General features: G+C 57.0%; 2 protein-coding genes across 3 annotated transcripts; both read right to left on the bottom strand.

Annotated features, from left to right (window-relative positions):
- Positions 1-881: 881 nt before the first annotated feature.
- Positions 882-5,193, bottom strand: TRIP6 (thyroid hormone receptor interactor 6). Its single transcript, XM_007534802.3, has 9 exons — positions 4,967-5,193; positions 4,637-4,764; positions 4,425-4,550; positions 3,879-4,226; positions 3,589-3,682; positions 3,332-3,501; positions 1,506-1,684; positions 1,283-1,403; positions 882-1,164 (listed from the first exon to the last, which is right to left on the bottom strand). The coding sequence occupies exons 1-9, from the start codon at positions 5,073-5,075 to the stop codon at positions 1,033-1,035; spliced, it is 1,407 nt and encodes a 468-aa protein (XP_007534864.1). The 5' UTR covers positions 5,076-5,193; the 3' UTR covers positions 882-1,032.
- A 195-nt stretch (positions 5,194-5,388) lies between these two features.
- Positions 5,389-19,533, bottom strand: SLC12A9 (solute carrier family 12 member 9). Of its 2 annotated transcripts, XM_007534803.3 has the most exons (14): positions 19,390-19,533; positions 18,526-18,747; positions 18,187-18,321; positions 17,609-17,740; positions 15,845-16,153; positions 13,838-13,945; positions 13,628-13,739; positions 11,282-11,439; positions 11,106-11,188; positions 10,857-10,981; positions 10,551-10,743; positions 10,061-10,235; positions 9,810-9,956; positions 5,389-6,702 (listed from the first exon to the last, which is right to left on the bottom strand). In XM_007534803.3, the coding sequence occupies exons 2-14, from the start codon at positions 18,704-18,706 to the stop codon at positions 5,807-5,809; spliced, it is 2,754 nt and encodes a 917-aa protein (XP_007534865.2). In that variant the 5' UTR covers positions 18,707-18,747; positions 19,390-19,533; the 3' UTR covers positions 5,389-5,806. The 2 variants fall into 2 exon arrangements, with proteins under 2 accessions (XP_007534865.2, XP_060029413.1); XM_060173430.1 differs by lacking the exon at positions 11,282-11,439 and having other exon boundaries at positions 10,061-10,273.
- Positions 19,534-20,153: the final 620 nt, after the last annotated feature.

The following is a 20,153-nucleotide window of genomic DNA, read 5'->3' as shown; positions in this document are numbered from 1 at the left end:
ATTAAATCCAAGGTGGCCCCCAAAGTGAGATGAGTGATCCCCAGCATCATATGTGCCATGGTGATGCTCTGGTTCTCTTCTCCCCCTCCCTCCCCCCGCTAGTAAATAAATCATTTCATTTCTTTCCATGAAAAGGGACTTAAAACTCATCAGAATTAAAGGAGCTGGGTGGTGGTGGTGGTGGCTGACCGCAAGCTCCCCACTCCCCTGATCCCCACAAGCAGTGAAGCAGAACTGCAGATGTCTTCCCCCGTTCGATTTCTGTATCTCTTCAATAAATAAATGAATTTAAGAAGGCTAGTGGATGTGACAACTGAAATGAAGCAAGGGATTTCTAGATTAGATTATGGGCAGGAAATGCAAAGGAGAAAAAAAAAATTTTTTTTTTTAACCAGAGTACTGTTCAGCTCTGGCTTATGGTGGTGCGGGGGATTAAACCTGGGATTTTGGAGCCTCAGGCAGGAGAGTCTGTTTGCATAACCATTATGCTATCTACCCTCCGCCCAAAAATAAAATTTCTATACTCCAAAGCAAATGTGTGGATTGGCTGTCCAGAAAATGGCACAATGGCTAAGGTGCTAAACTCAAGCACCAGTTCACACACTGCCAGAGTGATGCTCTGGTTCTTTCACAATAATATATGTAAGTCTTTTAAAAGTTTGTTGTTTAAATATGAAAGCAGAGGGTGCCTTCACACCAAACTACATTAAACAGAGTGAAGGGTAGATTTAGATTGTATACCAGGACTCCAGAGCCTGGTCCAGAGTGTGGCTTTGCCACCTGGCAGCCAGCCACTCGCCCCAGGAGAATCCACGGTCTGCAAAGCATGCAAAGGCTCAGCAGCTGGTGATGGGAAGACGACAGCAACAGACGTGCACATGTTCTTGTAAACTCCGGAGGGCTTATTATTTCAGGACCAGAGCAAGCAGAGACAGCATATGGTGACAAAGAGGGAGAAGCCGACGGGGGGGGGGGGGGGGGGGGGATGGTGGCCAAGGAAGGGGGGCGGCCACCAGGAGCTCATGGGAAGACTCAGCAGTCGGTGGTGACCGTGGCCGAGAGCTCCTGGATGCGCCAGGCGCTGCAGGCCTTGCAAAGGATATGCCCATCCAGCGGGTAGCAGCCCTGGCACTCGCCCTCCGAGGAGAGCAGCAGCCCGCACTCCTGGTAGGAAAGAAGCCACAGTCTCCCATCAGGGCCAGCTCCACCCCCACCCCCCACCCCACCCCCACCTCCCATTGCTCTCCTCGCACCCCTATAACCCTGTGCCCAGGCCCCTGACCTCGCACTTGTAGCAGCCAATGTGAAAACTGCGATCCAGAGCCACGATTCGCACAGTCTCCTCCTGGCCTGGCTCGGGCATGATGGCGCCAGCACACACAGAGCAGCGCGGGGCAAACTTTCTGGGGGTGAGAGGCGACAGGAAGGCTGTTATTCCCGGGGCTGCTCACGCCAGATCAGAGAGCTGGGCACAGCCCAGGGCTGAGGCAGGGGACCCGCCTGACCTGTGGAAGTCCTCGATGCAGTGAATCTGGCTGGTGGCGTCCACAGTGAATGGGATGCCGTCCAGGCCGCGGTGGCACACCACGCAGGTGAAGCATCCTGGGTGGTAAGCCTTCCCCATGGCACGCAGGATGCGGTCCAGGATGGGCTGGGAGCACTTGGAGCACTTCTCCAGGGTGGCCTTGGGGGGGGGGGAAGGTCGAGGTGGTGGGAGGTGAGGGGAAAGCAGGGCAGGTTCCCCCCCACACCTGGCTTTGTAGCCCCCGGCCTGGGATTCAGTGACAGCGAACCATGCATGAGCCATTTCTCAGCCCCAAGGCCCCGGCCCTGTTCCTCCTTGGCACATGGGCCTATCATCCCTTCTTTGAGTATTTTGGAGGTCTGTGTTTTGGGTTTTTTTTTTTTGCCTCCAGGGTTATCGCTGGGGGTCAGTGCCTGCACAAATCCACTGCCCCTGGAAACCACTTTTTAAAAAGAAACTATTTATTCCCTTTTGTTGTCCTTGTTTTATAGTTGTTGGATAGGACAGAGAGAAATGGAGAAAGGAGGGGAAGACAGAGAGAGGGGAAGAGAAAGATAGACACCTGCAGTGTCTTCACTTCTCCACTTGTGAAGCGACTCCCCTTCACGTAGGGAGCCAGGGGCTCGAACCGGGATCCTTACACCGGTCCTTGCACTTCACGTCATGTGTGCTTAACCCGCTGCGCTACCACCAACTCCCTGGAAGCCACTTTTTATACTTTGACTTTTTTCCTTTCTCTGTTTTCTTTTCTTTTTGTATTATCTTTATTTATTGGAGAGACAGAAATCGAGAGGGAAGGAGAGATGGAGAGGGAGAGAGACAGACACCCGCAGCCCTGCTTCACCACTTGCAAAGCTTCCCCCCCCCCCGCAGGTAGGAACCGGGGGCTTGAACCTGGGTCCTCGTGCACCGTAACATGCGTGCTCAACCATGTGTGCCCTCTGTTTTCCTTTTCATAGTAGTTTGTTTATTGGCTAGAGGCAGAGAAATCGAGAGAGGAGGGGAAGATAAACGAAGGAGAAGGAGAACCACCCGCAGCCCTGCTTCACCATTTGTGAAGTTTGCTCCCTGCAGGTGGGGACCAGGGCTTGAGCCCTCGGTCCTGGAGCATGACACACATCTGTTCCACCAAATCCACCACTGCCTGGCCCTTATTTGATAGGACAGAGAGAACTAGAGAGGGGAGGTGAAGATAGAAAGAGAGAGGCACCTGCAGATCTGCCTCGCCACTTGTGAAGCTTCCCCCACACTGTCTCCCCCCCCCCCCCCCCCCGCAAGGGGACTGGGAGCTTGAACCCGGATCCTTGCGCATGGTAATCTGTGTGCTATACTGGGTGCAATACCACCCAGCCCCACCTCCACCCTCCCCCACCCCAAGGAGCCCAAGGTCCAGAGCACACTGTGACTTTGCAGTTCCCTATTTTTTCTTTTTCTTTTCATTCTTTTAAAAAAAATTTAAAAAAATTAATTTTTCCCTTTTGTTGTCCTTGTTGTTTTATTGTTGTAGTTATTATTGTCCTCATTGGACAGGAGAGAGAGAAATGGAGAGAGGAGGGGAAGACAGAGGGGGGAGAGAAAGATAGACATCTGCAGAACTGCTTCACAAGTGGTGAAGCAACCCCCCCCCCCCCGCAGGTGGGGAGCTGGGGGCTCGAACCGGGATCCTTCTGCCAGTCCTTGCACTTTGTGCCACCTGCACTACCGCCCAACTCCCTCCCTGGCTTTTTCATTCAGAGAGACAGAGGTGGAGAGTGACCATAGCACCAGAGTGCACCCCACCCCAGGGCTGGGCCCACTCCCCCTTACCACATAGCAGTTCTCGCAATAGGCCTTGCGCTCCACGGCGTAGAAGTGCTGTCCACGCAGCTGTGCCCGGCAAGTGGCACACACAAAACAGCCCACATGGAAGACTCGGTCCAGGGCCACCACGCCAGCCCCGTCCCCAACCACGTCGTCCCCGCAGCCGCCACAGCGGCCTGCCGGCAGGGAGAGACAAAGCAGGGAGAGACAAGTCAGCAGAACCGCAGCCCCCCCCCCACTACACCCCAAGGCCTCTCCCTTACCGAAGTACTCCCCGCTGGGCAGGTGATTCAGGTCATGTACCAGTTTCTCGGTCAGCCGCTCCAGCTCCTCCTCAGGGGGCTGTCTCAGAGGCACCTGGGGGTGGGGTGGATGACACTGGGGTTCGGGGTTCAGGCCTACTTCTAGCAGTCAAGGCTGTCTGCTTCCCACCATTATCTCTGCCAGGGCCTGGGAGGTTAAACCCAGGAGGTCACCCGCTCCCTGTGGTCGCCCCCCCACCCAACAGTGTCCGTCCGTCTGTAAGAATCCCAAGTCTAGTCCCAGGACTCACCTGGGGCCCATACCCGTCTCCTCTTGTTCCTGCTGCCAGGCTGGAGCCCCCAGCCACCCCATCCTGCCCCCCAGGCTCCCGGTGGCTCCTATAACCCGGCCCCCAGGTGTCACCTAGGCCTGGGAGTGGGGGCTGGGGGCCCGGGAGGGGCCCTGAGGCCTTCGAGGCTCCCCGCCTGGGGGGGGCACAGCCTCGGACTGGCTGTGCCACCTTCACCTGCACTGGGAAGGCAGGGCCGGCCGGGGTGCTGGCTGTGGTATAGGAGGCTGGCGTGGGACCCCCGTAGGGGCCCCCATTCAGCTTCAGGGAGCCGGTGCGGTAGGTGGGGGCCTGAGGGGAGTCATAAACCTGGGGAGAAATGCTGAGTGTGAGCAGGGCTCACTGTAGAGCCCCCCACTGGGCACCCCATGTGTATGCCCACCCCCAAGAATGGGGTCTTGACAAGGGCCTGCCCACCCGCGGCTGGCAATCTAAAAACCAGGTCACCAGTGTGTGGGGGATGTGGAGGGGCAGGCAGGGGGCGAGATGGGGGTGTTAGGGCATCACCTGGCGGTCTGGCCTTTGTGGGGTGTGACCCCGGCCCCCCTCCAGCTCAGCCAGCATGCAGGTCAGTGAGTCGATCTCAGCATCCAGGCTCCCAGGGCGTAGCCCCCCCCTGTCCGAGGGGAGCCCCTGGGGACAGAGCAGCAGCCAGGATGGAGGGGAAGCACAGGCTCCCCTTCAAACCCCCTCCCACATTCTCCCATGGTGGTTCTCACCTGTGAGCGCTGGGGGCCCCCGTGGCAGCTCCCCCAGGCCAGCCCCCGATCATCCGGTGCCCCGGGCGTAGAGTAACACTGTTCTGACGGGAGGGGGCAAAAGTTGACCCTGGGGTGGGGGTGGGGTGCTGGGTGAGGGAAGAGAGAGCAGATGTGGAGATGGAGGGCCAGGAAGGGGACATTTCTCTTCTCCCCGCTTCCCCAGTCCTGGGATGGAGGTCAGGCAGGGGCGATGTCTCCTGGCTGGCTGGGGGGCAGGAGGTGGCAGCCAGGCCTGGGTTGAGCAGTGGGCAGGGGTGAGGGCACTGGGCCACACCGGGGAAGCCTTACCTACTCCATGGGCTGGTGGAGGCCGCGAGGCGGCTCGGGGGAGCGCCCTCCCAAGAGGGGCTCTGGCAGGCTCTGGCTGCTTTGGGGGAAGCCAGGTGGGCCCCGACATGGCCTGGAGTAGAGGACCCCGCCCCCCGGCCAGCACCCCAAACCCGTGGGAACTCCCGCTTTTCAGGACTCCAGGAAAGAAACTTTTTTCTGACTTTTTTTCCCCCTTCCTCCCTAATTTTGGGAATAGCCACGCCCCTGTGATGTCACCACATTCCTGGGGGAGGATCACGTGGCCCCCTCGGCCCTAAACCGAGTCGCTCCCCCAGCCGGCCCCTCCTGCGGAGCCCAGGTTTCCCGCCAGAGCCCCCATCTCCAAGACCTCCTTCTCCCCGCCTGCCTGCCCCCCCCCCCCAGCAGTTCTCGGGCAGCCCTGGGGGTGGTTTTGGTCTTTATTATTATTATTCAGGATCAGCAGTTAGAAAAATAAAAACAGAACATGAACAAAAAAACATCAGAACTTGTGGGGGGCAGTCATCGAGTCTACTTGGGGGGCGTCTCGGCGAGGAGGGAGACTGAGGTAGCCTAGGGGCACGGGCAGAGACCCAGCCCCCCCGTGAAGGCACCAGTGAAGGGAAGGATCCCCTGAGCCCCACTTTAGTGCATGGGGGGGGCCCTCCTGGAGACTCAGGAGAGGGAGTGGGCCTGGTCTCCTGACAGCCTGTGGCCCACGTGGGGCAGGGAGGTGGCCATAGTTCCTCCCTCCTCCTCCTCCTCCTCTTCTTTCTCTTCCTCCTTCACTCCCTCCTCCTCTTCCCTCCCACCTCCAGGGGCTCTTGGAGTGTCTGGGCCTCAGATGTCAGTGCAGGTGACAGGAGTGACCCCATGCACAAGCAGCGTGGGCCCCAGATCCCGGGTGAGAGTCTCCAGCAGCCCCAGGTAGCGGGGGTAGCGGGCCGGGTCAGCAGGAGGCCGAGGCAGGTAGAGGAAAGTGAGGGCCGTTGTGGGTCCTGTGGGGGCTTCCCCACGCTCTGGTCCCCCTGGGCTGCCCATCTGGCCTCGCCCCTGCTGGGCCCGGACCAGGGCGTTGGCGCTGCCAGCCAGGGCCTCGGCCTCTGCATCCCCAAGGCTGCTGTTCACAAAGTCCCCTTCCTCCTCCTCCTCCTCCTCCTGGGTGGGCTCCGCGGCGCCCTGGCCCCAAGGCACCTCATGCACTTCGGCCCGGATGCGCAGCTGGCTGAGCAGGGCCCGCAGACGGCCCTCAGCTGCTCCGGGCGCCTCTCGGGGGCCCAGGCACAGGAAGATGCGCAAACGGGCGCTGTGCCAGGCGGGAACCATGCCCAGGATGGTAGCCATCTGCAGCAGGAAGAGGCCACACACGTCCACGTAGCCGGGCCCACCCCGAGGTCGCAGCAGGTTCAGGGGCCACACGTCCATGTGGTGCGGCCTCAGGGAGCCCCCGGCTGCCCGGCTCAGTCTCTCGGGGGGCAACGCCCCACAGCCCCGGGCCAGGACCACGTTCTTGTTCATCTTCAGGGCGTCCACCACCGTGGCCACGTAGTCCTGGGGGCTCAGTGCCCGGGGACTCCCCGGGGCCCGGGGAGGGGGGAACAGGGTGCTGAGGGCGGGGGCTCCGCCTTCTGAGGGGGCATCAGCCTGCTCGCAGAAAGCAGGGTCCGTCAGGAAGTGGTCCTGGGGGGGCGTGTCATCGTAGAAGCCCAGGACCAGTGTGTTGGGCTTCATGCCACCTGGGGAGGAGGGACGAGGAGGACTCAGACCACAGCCACACACCCCCAGGGTCGCCGCGTGTGTCACCCACAGGGGCCACCGGGCCACTGGGCCACCGAGCGAGGTGGCTCAGGTCTGGGCGTTGACGTGATTCACAGACACTTTCACACGCAGCCACCGGTCACAGTGACCAAGCTCAGCTGCAAATGCTGATGATGAACCTGCTTTTCTAGGTCACGGCAGTAGTGTATCCAGTAGAGTGTCACCATACCGGGAGGACCCAGGTTCAAGCCCCCGCTTCCCACCTGCAGGGAATATGCTTCAGGAGCAGTGAAGCAGGTCCGCAGGTGTTTCTCTTTCTCTCTCTTTGATCTCCCCATCCCTCTCAATTTCTCTCTGTCCTGTCAAATAAAAATAAAATGGAAAAAGTGGCCGCCAGGAACAGTGGTGGCGATAAAGAAAAAATGAAAATAAACTAAAGACGTTTCTGACTCCACTGGGCAACCCATAAGGCCTGCAGAGCCCAGCACCTGACCCTGGCCCCCAGACTGTGCCGTCCTTTCTACACCTGCAAAGCCAACCTGTGTGACCATGGTGTGGCCCCCGCAGGTAGAGGGGGGTGGGGCCTTGGCTGCAGCCTGCTGAACTCCTCAGTGCAGCCACAGGTGAGGCAAGGACTGCTTATCTCCCCCTCACTGATAAAAACCTCCCCTCCTCAATGAAGTCATTTGCCCTGAGGCAGACTGACAGGGCAAGGGTGAGGCGAAGACACCCCAATCCTGGGAACCTGGAAACCCCACATAGTATGCACCACAGTGCCCCCAGGGGCCAGCCACTGCTCCTGCTTCATACTTTTTTTTTTTTTAATTCTTTATTATTATTTAACCAGAGCTGATCAGCTCTGGCTGATGGTGGAGCCTGGGGTCTCGGAGCCTCTAACAAGAAAGTCTTTTGCATCACCTCTGTGCTGTCTCCCTGGTCCTGTTTTTTCTTTCTTTTTTTTTTTTTTTTTCCTAGTCTTGTTTTAAACCTTTTAAACAATTGCTGTGGAATCAGATCTTTCCCAGGGAGACTCAGCTTCCTCATCCAACCCCAAATTGATCAAACAAATCCTGGGCGTCTGGAGAATCAACTCAGTAGAGGAAACCCTCCCCCTCGGTGTGACTCACTCCCCCCACAAGATTTGTTTCGGGAAAGTAGGGGCCCACCAGGTAGCTCAGGGGGAACAAGCATGTCCAAAAACGCTCCCCTCCGGGCTCTGCATCCTGGTCCCAGGTTCAATCCCCAGCACCACCTAGTGCCAGCGCTGAGTAATGCTCTGGTTCTCCCTCCCACCCCCTCCCCCTCTTAACAAATACATCTTATGGCCCAGGAGGTAGCTCGTGGATAAAGTATGAGGTCCACCTGGTTATGCACACACATTCCAGGGCACAAGGACCCAGGTTCAAATCCCTGGCCCCAACCTGCAAGGGGAAAGCTTCACAAGTGGCGAAGCAGGGCAGCAGGTGTCTCTCTCTCCCTCTCTACCTCCCCTACCCTCTAAATTCCTCTCTGTCTCTATCCAACAATAAATAGATAAAATTTAAATGCTCTTAAGCATGAGACAGGTCCTGAGTCTGATCTCTGACACTGCATATGCCAGAGTGGCCCTTGGGTTCTCTCTCTCTCTTCCCCTCCCTCCAGTCAGTCAATAAATAAATAGCAGTCCAGAGGCGGTACAGTGGATAGAACACTGGACTCTCAAGCATGAGGTCCTGAGTTTGATTTCCGGTATTATATGTGTCAGAGTGATGGTCTGCTTCTCCCTCCTACTGTCTCTCTCATAAATAAATTTTATGTATGTATGTATGTATGTATGTATGTATGTATTTGACATGACAGAGAGAAAATGAGGGGAAGGGGAGACAGAGAGGGTCCTTACACGCTATAATATGTGCACTCAACCAGGCTGCCATCACCCTGCTCCTATGTCTCTCTCATAAGTAAATAAATCTTTATTTAAAATAAATAAACAGGACCAGTGACATAGCTCCCCTGGATAGCACACTGCTTTGCCATGTACAGGGCGCAGGTTCAAGCCTGGCCCCCACCGCATTGAGAGAAGCTTCAGGACTGCAGTATCTCTCTCTCTCTCTCCATCTCTGTCTCTCTCTGAGACAGACAAAGTTGTTGGGAAAGTTAGGACAAATTTGTACATAAAGAAACAGAGGAAAATACATCCTGACTTTCCAGACAACCAAATAAATAAATCTTTAGTGCCTGAAGACAAAGCCCTCTCTCGAGTGGTGGCCAAACCCTCTTGCCAATGACACCAGCCACCCCCGCTGGACACTGTTCAGGGTTCTGACTGAAAACAGGCTAAGCGTCCATCTCCAGGGAGCTGGAGCCCAGACCCTCTTAATGAATTGGGGGGGGGGGGCAGAGGCACTCAGGGACAGAGAGAGGAGGCCACTGAGCATGGACTGAGGGAAAGGGCCTGGGGCTCTTAGCACCCCACCTGGGAGAGTATGCCCCCCCACAGCCCGTCACTTAGCTGTGATGCCATTTTACCACCAAACCATGGTGGCCACATAGGCCCAGGCCCTCCTCTCTCAGAATCTAGGTCAGGGGAGTCGGGAGGTAGCGGCGGGTTAAGTGTAGTTGGCGCAAAGCGCAAGGACCCGCAATAAGGATCCCAGTTCCAACCCCCGGCACCCCACCTGCAGGGGAGTCTCTTCACAAGCGGTGAAGCAGGTCTGGAGGTGTCTATCTTTCTCTGTCTCTGTCTCTATCTCCCCTTCCTCTCTCCATTTTCTCTGTCCTATCCAGTAACAGCAACAACAACAATAACTACAACAACAAAACAAGGGCAACAAAAGGGAATAAATAAATAAATATTAAAAAAAAATTAGGTCAGACCCCACCTGCCCCTGGCCAGAGAGATCCCCCAACACATTGCCCCAGGCGCCAGCTCCAGGATTAGAAAAATGTGACATCCAGGTGTCACCCCACCTCTGGCCTCCCCGCTGCCCCCACCTAGGCTGTTATCTTCATAGCCTTATCTGCAGGAGACTGCGGCTTTCTCTTTCTCTTGAGGCCTGGAACCTGCAGGTTACTGGGGGGTGTAGGGTGGGGATTGGGTGCTCACCGAGGCCCGAGATCCGCAGCAGGTGCTGAGCCCCCTGGCGCACCGACAGCGACAGCGTGAGGTCCACGAAGGCCTTGACCTGGGCGCGGTCCACCAGGCTCAGCCACGCCCCGTACTGCGGCTGCACGGGGTCCGAAGGCAGGCAGTCTGGGGGGCAGCGGGAGAGGCCATGGGACCGCAGCCAGCCCCGGGGGCCGAGGGACAAGGCGGGGCGGGGACCGGGCGCTAGGGGGCGCGCGAGGGCAGCTCACCGAGGTCCCCCAGGGTGACGTGGCCCAGCACATACAGGCCCCCCTTCTTGAGCTGGTTGGCCAGGCGCAGCAGGGGCAGGGCTCCCCGCGGGTTCCCCACCAGCAGCAGCAGCTGTGGCCGCCAGAACTTCACGTGCTCCTTGCGCACGTCCAGCCGGAGCAGGTACTTCCGCACCTGGGGGGTTGGGGGGGCTGGAGCAGGTACTTCTGTACCTGGGGATTGGGGGGGGTTGGAGCAGGTACTTGCACACCTGTGGGGCTCAGGGGGACTGAAGCAGGTACTTCTGCACCTGGAGGGTCAGGGGGGCTGAGCAGGTACTTCTGCATTTGGGGGGGGGTTCAAGGGGGCTGCAGCAGGTACTTTCACACCTGGGGGGCCAGGGGGGCTGGAGCAGGTACCTCTGTACCCGGGGAGCATGGGGTGGGGTGGGGGGCTGGGGGGCCTCTTGGGAGAGGCAGGAGTGAAGGAGGGACCCCTCAGCCTGCCCACCTGGTGGAAAAGCAGGGCCTGGCTGACGTAGCCCCAGCTGCTGGGCCCACCACGGGCGGTGAGCAGGGCGGAGAGCAGCGCCATGAGCAGTAGGGAGCCACCGGCCGCCCCCGGGCTGATCAGGAACATCATGAGCAGGCAAGAAGCGACGCCCAGCAGGCAGGTGTGCCAGGAGAACAGGCTGAAGGTGGGGCTGGCGACACACGGACAGACAGACAGACAGACAGACAGTGGGCACTCAGGACCAAGGCCAACCCCATCCCCAGCCGGGGGACTCCCCTCTCCCAGCCCAGAGTCCTCTCTCACCGGAAGTTGGGGGCCGAGGCCCACTCCAGGCTCAGGCAGGACAGGTCCACAGCGGCATAGGCCACCAGGTAGAAGACAGTGACCACGGCTGCCAGTGTGTTCAGCTTCCCAGCCAGCAGCACCAGCTGCTCAAGATCCAGGCATCCGAGGGTCACCAGCTGCCACCCCCTAACAGCCTCCCACCCATCCCTTCCACGACCACCCCCTGGAGAACTCACACAAGATCCCCAGGAAGTAGGGGAGGCTCACCTGTACGAGGCCCCAAGAGTACAGCACGGCCCCCCAGGGGTTCCCACCACGGGTCACCACTTTGGCCGGAGCCAGGACCACTCCTGTGAAGACAGAGAGTAGACAGTCTGCCTGGGCCCTGGATGGACAGACGGACAGACATGGGAGGGAGAGGCGGAAGAAGGTGGGCAGCGCACCAAAGAGGTCGTCCTGGGCCAGAGCATGAAGGATGCGAGAGGCTCCGATGAGGGAGCTCATGGAGGCGGAGAGCGAGGTGGCGTAGACACCGATGAGGACCAGTGGGGGCCACAGGCTGATGGAGCGGAAGAAGCTATAGTCCTCCTGCAGCAGCGTCCTGGGGTTCAGATGAAGCAAGGGCATACTTAGCACCCCAAGGATGCTCAGGGGCCCCGAGACAGGGCCTGAAGGCACAGGCTCAGGACAGGTGAACCAGATGGACTCCAGCCCTCAGCTGGCCCAGTGCTGACCTCAGGGCCTGAAGAAGGTCAGGTGCCAGGCCCATCCTGTAGGGTTCACCTGTGAATTTTACTTACTTATTTTATTTTATATTACCAGAGCACTGCTCAGCTCTGGCTTATGGTGGTGTGGGGGACTGAACCTGGGACTTTGGAGCCTCAGGCATGAGAGTCTCTTTGCATAATCATTATGCCATCCACCCCTGCTCTACTTTAACATTTTTATTTATTTATTTATTTATTTATTTATTTATTATTGGATAGAGACAGAGAAACTGAGACGGGAGGGGGAGATTAAGAGGGAGAAAGAGAGACACCTGCAGCCCTGCTTCACATGAAGCTTTCCCCCTGCAAGTGGGGACCAGGGACTCGAACCTGTATGCTTGTGCACTGTAATATGAGCGCTTAGTCAGGTGTGCCACCGCCAGGCCCCCATTTTATTAATTAATTAATTTTTTTAATTTATTTTCCCTTTTGTTGCCATTGTTGTCTTTTTATTGTTGTTGTAGTAGTTGTTGTTGTTGGATAGGACAGAGAGAAATAGAGGAGGGGAAGACAGAGAGGGGGAGAGAGAGACACCTGTAGACCTGCTTCACCACCTGTGAAGCGACCCCCATTTTATTAATTTATTTATTGACTTGATTATAATGTGATAGCACAAAGAAAAATTTAGAGAGGAGGGGAAATAGAGAGGGAGACAGAGAGATACCTGCAGACCTGCCTCACTGCTTGTGAAGCTTCCCCCCTGCAGGTGGGGATCAGGGGGCTTGAACCTGGGTCCTTGCTCATAGTAACATGTATGTTCTACAAGGTTCAGCACTGCCCAGCCCCTTTCACTGTTTTTTTTTTCCAAAATTCTTTATTTACTTATCAACATGAGAAAGAGAGAGAGGAGGAGAAGTAGAGCATCACTTCAGTACATGTGATGCCAGGGATCAAACTCAAGACCTCATGCCTTCAGGTCCAAAACTCTAGCCACTGCGCTACCTCCCAGACGTAGAAGCACACGTCAGTATATTCAAAGGCCTGGGTTCAATCCCCTATCCCCATCTGCAGGGGAGAAGCTTCATGAATGGTTGAGCACTGCTGCAGGTGTCTCTCTTCCTCTGTCTCTTGTCCTCTCTCTCCCTCTATCAAAATATAAAAATAAATGAAACAGAAAGAAAAAGAAGAAAATAGGAAAAGTGGCCTGGGAATGGTGGAGTGCAGTGACAACACTGGTGATAAAAATAAATAAACAAACAAACAGACTAGAAAAAAGAGAAAAGAGGGCCGAGTGGTGGTGCACCTGGTTGAGCGCACATGTTACAATGTGCAAGGACCCAGGTTTGAGCCCCCAGGCCCCAATTGCAGGGGGAAAGCTTCACAAGTGGTGAAGAAGGGCTGCAGGTGTTTGTCTCCCTCCCTCTCTACCTCCTCCTTCCTCTCAATTTCTAGCTTTCTTTATCCAATAAGTAATTGAATAAAGGTAATAAAATTTTAAAGCACCAGTCAATGCCCATGTTCAGCGGGGAAGCAATTACAGAGCCAGACCTTCCACCTTCTGCATCCCACAATGACCTTGAGTCCATACTCCCAGAGGGATAAAGAATAGGAAAGCTATCAGGGAATGGGATGGGATATGGAGATCTGGTGGTGGGAACTGAGTGGAGTTGTACCTCTCTTATCCTATGGTTTTGTTAATGTCTCCTTTTTTAAAATAAAATTTAAAAAAAATTAAAGCAAAAGAAAAAGGTCAAGTGTACCAGAGGACAAAGCTGGCATTCAGGAAGTGTCCGTTCCCAATAGCATATACACAAGAAGCCAATTATTTCTGGAAATGTCAATGGAATTGAAAGCCACCACCCCATCCCATCTTTTTTTTTTTTTTTTAAATCAGAGCACTACTCTCATCTCTGGCTTACCTGGGACCTTGGAGCCTCAGGCATTTTTCAGAACCACTGTGCTGTCTCCCCAGCTGAACACCCTTCCCCACCAGGACAGACAGCCAGCTCTGTCTCTGGCTTCTGTACCCCCAAACCAGAATACCTCGCAGATCCTGTTCCACCTACCCGCCCCACCCCGTACCTGTCGCAGGTGAAGCTGGAGAGAAAGAAGAGCAGGATGTAGATGAAGAAGGTATAGGCCACAGCCACGATGGTGCCCAGGGGGATGGCACGGCTGGGGTCCTTCAGCTCCCCTGTGGGGGAGACCAGGAGAGCCAGGTCATAGCCCCGCCCCCGCAGGAGCCCCACCCCCTCACAGCCCCCCCCACACCAGGAGCCCAGCAGGCCCCACCTGACATGTTGGCACCAGCCATGATGCCTGTGCAGCCATTGAAGAGGACCGCGAAGACGCTAGCGAAGGTCATCAGGGTGCCCGTGGTGTAGTCCTTGGCATAGCCCGCTGCAGTGGGTGGGTCCGGGGAGGACAGAACCTCAGCCACCCCCACCCAGGGAGCCTGGCCCCCCACCAACCAAGCCACCTCCATTTCTCTTTTTATTTCATTTTATTTATTTGTTTTTACCTCCAGGGTTATCGCTGGGGCTTGGTGCCAGCATTACAAATCCACTGCTGCTGGGGGCCATTTTCCTCTCATTTTATTGGACTGGACAGAGAGGAATTGAGAAGAGGGGGAGATAGAGAGGGAAAGAAAATAGACACCTGCTTTGCCTCTTGTGAAGAGTCCCCCCAGCTGGTAGGGAGCCGGGAGCTCAAACCTGGATGCTTACGTGGGCCCTTGCACTTAGTACTATGTGTGCTTAACCAGGTGTGCCACCACCTGGCCACCTGACATAGCCAGAAATCCAGAGGGATGGGAGAGATAGAAAGAGTGACAGGGGGCGTCGGTGGTGCACCTGGTTAAGCACACAGATTACAACGTACAAGGATCCAGGTTCAAGCCCCTGGTCCCCACTTGCAGGAGGAAAGTTTCACAAGTGGTGAAGCAGGGTTACAGGTGTCTCTCTGTCCCTCTCCCTCTCTATCTTCCCCCTCCCCTCTCAATTTCTGTCTCTACCCAATAATAAATAAATAAGTAAAACAAAAAAAAATAAAATAAAATAAAGAGTGACAGACATCTGTAACACTGCTTCAACACTCACAAAACTTTACCCTGCAGGTGGTGGCCGGGGGCTTGAACCTGGGTCCTTGTGCATTGTAACGTGCACTCAACCAGGTGGGCCACTACCCAGCCCCTCCCTACTCCCTCCCCTCCCGCAGACCGTCCCCTCTAGCTCCCCTCAGTACCAGTTTTCAACAGAGCTCTGGCCTCCCTCCTCTGCTCAGCTCTTATCTTCTGCAATCACAAGTGTGATTTAATTGTTTCCTGAATGAGCATCTTATCTCCAAATCAACCAGCTCCTCCCAGGCCAGGCCTGGCCAGCCGTCACATGCTTGGCCTGCAGGGAGGACCAGCAGTGCCTCTCACCCCACACCCAAACTCCGAAAGGTCTCTTCAGTCATTTATCTTTTTTCCAGATTTCTGGCCCTTTCTCTTCAACTCCAGGGAATGCAGTCAAGGCCTCATTTTGTGTGAGAACCACTGAGGGGCCTGCAGGGCCCGACTGTTCTCATTTTAAAAAAGCTTTATGGGGCCGGATGGTGGCACACCTGGTTGAGCGCATATGTTACAGTGCACAAGGACCCGGGTTCAAGCCTCTAGTCCCCACCTGCAGGGGGGAAAGCTTTGAGAGTGGTGAAGCAGGGCTGCAGGTGTCTCTCTACCTCTCTCCTCTCTATCTCCCCTATCCCTCTTGATTTCTTTCTATCCAATAAAGATAATAAAAATATTTAAGCTTGATTTATGTATTAATGAGAGAGACAGGAAGAGAGAGAGAACCAGAACATCATTCTGGCATACTCAAGGTTGGAGTGTCCACTTACCCGCAGCACTGTAACTTCCTTTGATGCAGTGGGGACCGGGCTTGAACCTGGGTCTCAACCATTGCAAAGCAGAATACTACCCAAGTGAGCTATTTAGCTGGGCCCAAACTGCTCAGCTCTGGCTGATGGTGGTGCTGGGGATTGAACCTGGGCCCTCAGAGCCTCAGGCCTGAGAGTCATTTGCAGAGCCCCTGTGCTGTCTCCCCGGCCTGCAACCCTACTTACTTTAATGAGAGAGCACCTGAGCCCTGCTCTGGTATATGCTGTGTTGGGACCTGAACTCTGAAACCCACTCATGCCAGTCCAGTATTCAACCGCTGAGCTGCCTCCCTGGGCACTGCCGGGCCTCCCGTCCCTGAGTCTGTGGGGACCCAAGACCCACCCACACCCCGAGAATCCAGCTCCCCAGGTGTCACTCACCGCCCAAGTTGGCCTTGAGGGTGCTGCTATTGAAGCCAGTGAAGTGGCCGAACTGGAGTGGCAGGGAGGAGCCATTGGGGCCGGGCCGGGGGGTCAGGGGGATGTCCCGGGGCCCCACGGCCACAAAGCTGACCAGCACGGAGGCCAGGGAGCCAGACACCAGCAGGAAGGTGAGGAAGGAGGCGCGGGCATAGAGGCCGGCCCCCAGCGTGCACACGCCGCCCACCAGCCCCAGCAGCAGGGAACCGTAGAGCAGACTCCAGCCGTAGCCTTGGGGCAGCACCCGGAGCCCACTGGCACCCGAGGCATCTGCGGGAGAGAGAGAGGGGCGTCCATAGAGCAGCAGCGACACCCTGGGCCCTCCTCCTAGGCTGCACCACAGCCTCCCGGCCCCCTCTGAGAGGAGCCACCAACACCTGTTATTTTTATGTGTGATTTGAAAAAGTATTTTCTTTCTTTTGTGTAGAAACAGAGAGAAATTGAGAGGGGAGGGGGAGATAAAGAGCAGCACTGCTTCACCATTGGTGAAGCTTCCCCTCTGCAGTGGGGGGGGGGGGGCTTGAACCTGAGTCCTTAAGCATTGTAACAAGTGCACCAATATCTGGCCCACTGATTTTATTTTATTTTATTTACTTTTTTTTTTTTTTTGCCTCCAGGGTTATTGCTGGGGCTCAGTGCCTGCACCATGAATCCACTGCTCCTGGAGGCCATTTTTTCCCTCTTTTGTTGCCCTTGTTGTTGTAACCTTGTTATGGTTATTATTGTTATTGTTGATGTTTTTCATTGTTGGATAGGACAGAGAGAAATGGACAGAGGAGGGGAAGACAGAAAGGGGGAGAGAAAGATAGACACCTGCAGACCTGCTTTACCACCTGTGAAGCGACTCCCCCTGCAGGTGGGGAGCCGGGGGCTGGAGCCGGGATCCTTATGCCGGTCCCTGTGCTTTGTGCTATGTGTGCTTAACGCGCTGTGCTACTGCCTGACCCCCCTTTTTTTTTTGCCTCCAAGGTTATCACTGGAACTCAGTGCTGACTGGTGGCCATTTTTTCCTTTCCTCCTTCCCCCTCCCCATTTTACTTGATAGGACAGAGAGAAATCGAGAGGGGAGAGAGAGAGACACCTGCAGGCCTGCTTCACTGCTTGTGAAGTGTCCTCACGGCAGGTGTGGAGCTGGGTCTGGAACCCAGATCCTTGCACGAATCCTTGTGCTTATTACTATGTGCATTTAACCAGTGCTCCTCTGCCTGGCCCCTTCTGTTTCTCTTCTTTACTTCTGTATTTATTATCAGAACCCTGCTCAGCTCTAGCTTATGGTGGTGTGGGGGATTGAACCTGAGACCTTGAAGCCTCAGGCATGAGAGGCTCTGCATAAGCATTATGCTATCTCCCCCACCCATTTTTATTATTATTATTGCCAAAATGCCAAAGGCGTCTTTTTTTGTGTGTGTGGTTCTTCTTCTATTACTGGGGGTTGGTGTTACACAGTCCACAGTTCCCAACGCCCATTTTTTTCATTCTTTCTATTTTTATTTGATAAGACAGAGAGTAATTGAGAAGGGATGGGGAGATAAAGAAGGAGAAAGACAGAGAGAGACTCCTGTAGCCCCACTTCACTACTTGTCAAGCACCACCACCCTCCCTCCCCCCTGCAGGTGGCGACCCAAAGCTTGAACCTGGGTCCTTGTACATGGTATCAGGGTGTGCTACGGCCGGGGTGTCTCTGGGTCAAGTCTAATGGGCCAGGCACCCGGCGGAGACACCTACCTGCCCCGAAGTCATCGAGCACAGCCTCCACCAGCCCTAGCAGGCACACAGCACAGCCACACACGTTAGCCAGGTAGAACATGAGGCCGATGCTGCCGCCCACCTCAGGACCCAGAGTGCGGCTGATCATGACTGCGGTGGGGAGGGCAGGTCAAGGAAAAGGAGTGCAAATGGGGTGCACTCCCAGTAAGCCCCAGCTGGTCCTGCAGGACCTCAGGACTGGAAACCAGCACCCCGGTCACAGGGTCTCCCTGCATCTTCTATGTTGAGTGCATCACACACGACTGACAGAAGACTGTTCAGAGACTTGGGGGCGCTGCCCTCTACCCACCTGCCCAAGGTGCAGCATGGATAGCACCGGATTCTCAAGCATGAGGTCCCTGATTCGATTCTCCTGCACTGCATGTGCCAGAGTGATGCTCCAGTTCTCTCCCTCTTCCTCCCATCTCTTTCTCTCTCTCTCTCCTTGATAAGCAAATGAAGATCAGTTTAGAATGCTGGCCTCCCTGTTGCCCTGTCCCCTGCCCCCACTCCAGGATGAAGAGAGTCCCCCCCCAGCCTGTGATGCAGAAGGATACAGTAGGCACCGCCCCCCCTCACAGCCCCGTTGGTGGCGATGGCACAGACAGAGAGGACGGTGAGGGCCAGGATGAAGTAGGCCACCAGGAGCATGGCCAGGGCCTGCAGCAGCCCAGCGTGGCCCACCACGAAGCCTGGGAGGAGGTAGAGCAGGTGTGTGTGGGGGGGCTCGTTCCCCAGGTCCCCTCCCCAAGCAGGGCTCCCGCTCAAGACCTCCTTCCACCCCCTTCACCCAGGATGGCCCCACTTTATCCCAGAACCCCCCAGGGTGCCCCTACTTCACCCAAGAGCCATCTCAGGGTGCCCCCACTTCACCCCAGAACTGCCACCTCACTCACCAATTCTCATGAAGACCACAATGCCGAACATGGACAGAACGGTGGGCACCACCACCCCTAGGAAGGTGGAGAGCCTGCGGGCGGGCGACCCCCCAGGTCCCCCAGCCCCATTGGGCGGGAAGGATACCCCCTCCTCCCCCAGGAGCCGGTAGGCCAGCAGGGGAGAGTTCTCGCTGGCCATGGTGGGGTGCAGACTGAGGGTGTGCGGCCTGGGTGCGAGCCCTGCGGGAGAGACGATGCAGGCTGGACCTTCCCCCCACCAAAAAAAAAAAAAAAAAAGTCACCTCTAACCAAGCACCCAGATGCCTCCCCTGCAGAAAACACCCACGGGGGAGGAGGCTTGGGGGTGGGCACACTCCAAAGTCCTTGGTTTGTGGGCTCACCGCTCTGGGGCTCCCCCCTCCTCGCCAGGAACAGCTGCGCTGTTGGGAAGGGGCAAAGATCTCTTCCCTTAACTAGCCGCACAAGAGGAAGCAAATCCCCCGAAAAGGAAGTGAGTTACGGGCCAGGATACCTCCTCCAGTCCTGAGCCGACCCCCCAGGAGCCTCTCCCCCACCCGGGCCCCCGCAGTCACCTTACCCAGAAGCATCAAGAAACTTCCAGCAGCCCCCCACCCCGCCCCCGCAGAGGACCCTTCAGCCCGTCTCAAACCTGGCACCTCTCCCAGCCGCGCCCACCCGCACGAGGCCCCTCAAACTCCACCGGCCCGCGCGCACCCCCAGACTAAATAAAACACGCACTCAGCCCGCCGCACCAGCTGGGGACTCCTCCCCGCGCCCGGGGCGGGTGGGGGGGCCAAACCCCGCTCCCTGCAGACACCCCCCCCGCCGCAACCCTGCGGGGCAGGCCGCTCACTCACGCACCCCGAAGACGCAGCCGCCCGGGGAGGGGGCGCCCCAAGGGCCGGGGGTCCGCTAGGCGAAGAGGGGGCGCGGGTGCCGGAAAAGACAGCGGCAGCTACCGGGATGCCAGGCCTGGAGCCTGCCCCCCCGCCAGCTCTCGAGCACCATTGGTCCCCGAGTCTGGGTCCGCCCCCATGGGCGCGCCCCGGGACGCCCCGCCCCTCGGGCTCCGCAGCGGGGCTGCGGGGCTGGGGGCCTCCACGTGCACCCCGGGAGCGCCGGGGGTCTCCCTGCGTCGCCCCTCACGCGCGCATGGCCGCGGCCGCCACCTGGTGCAGATGCCCCCCAACCCAGTGAAGATGCCCCCCCCATGTGCCCTCCCTTGCAGGCCGGAGCAACCGCCGCCGAATAGGGCCGGTGAGCGGGGCCGCGACACCTGCCCAGGTGCGGGTTACCCGCTGGAGCCAGGCTCCCCCCGCCCTGGATCCTCAAATGTCGGGGTCCCTGCCTCAGCACTGGGGGTACCCTTGCGCAGCACCTGTCCAGCACCGCGTGTGCTCCCCGCGCCGGCCACCAGGGGGCGCGCTTGTCCGCGGATCCGCGCGGACCCCCACGCAACCCGCCAGAGCCGGAGGACCCACCACCTGCGGGAACACCTGCGGGAACCACCGTTCTCTTTCTCTCTCGCTCCATTCCTTCCTTCCTTCCTTATTTATTTATTTATTTATTTATTTATTTGTTTGTTTGTTTATTTATTTATTTATTTATTTTTGCCGCCAGGGTAT

Source organism: Erinaceus europaeus, chromosome 15 (genome assembly GCF_950295315.1).
Source record: "Erinaceus europaeus chromosome 15, mEriEur2.1, whole genome shotgun sequence".
NCBI lineage: Eukaryota > Metazoa > Chordata > Mammalia > Eulipotyphla > Erinaceidae > Erinaceus > Erinaceus europaeus.
The sequence above is the reverse complement of the archived record's forward strand: the minus strand, read 5'-3'. Positions and strand labels throughout refer to the sequence as shown.

Coding starts and splice junctions, on each gene's coding strand:
- TRIP6 (XM_007534802.3), bottom strand. CDS start 5,075: ATGTCGGGGCCCACCTGGCTTCCCCCAAAGCAGCCAGAGCCTGCCAGA. Junction 4,765..4,966: donor TCCACCAGCCCATGGAGTAG/GTAAGGCTTCCC, acceptor TCCCTCACCCAG/CACCCCACCCCCACCCCAGG. Junction 1,404..1,505: donor TGCATCGAGGACTTCCACAG/GTCAGGCGGGTC, acceptor TCTCACCCCCAG/AAAGTTTGCCCCGCGCTGCT.
- SLC12A9 (XM_007534803.3), bottom strand. CDS start 18,706: ATGGCCAGCGAGAACTCTCCCCTGCTGGCCTACCGGCTCCTGGGGGAG. Junction 13,740..13,837: donor GGCTGGTGCCAACATGTCAG/GTGGGGCCTGCT, acceptor TCTCCCCCACAG/GGGAGCTGAAGGACCCCAGC. Junction 6,703..9,809: donor GCTGCGGATCTCGGGCCTCG/GTGAGCACCCAA, acceptor CCTCCTCCCCAG/GTGGCATGAAGCCCAACACA.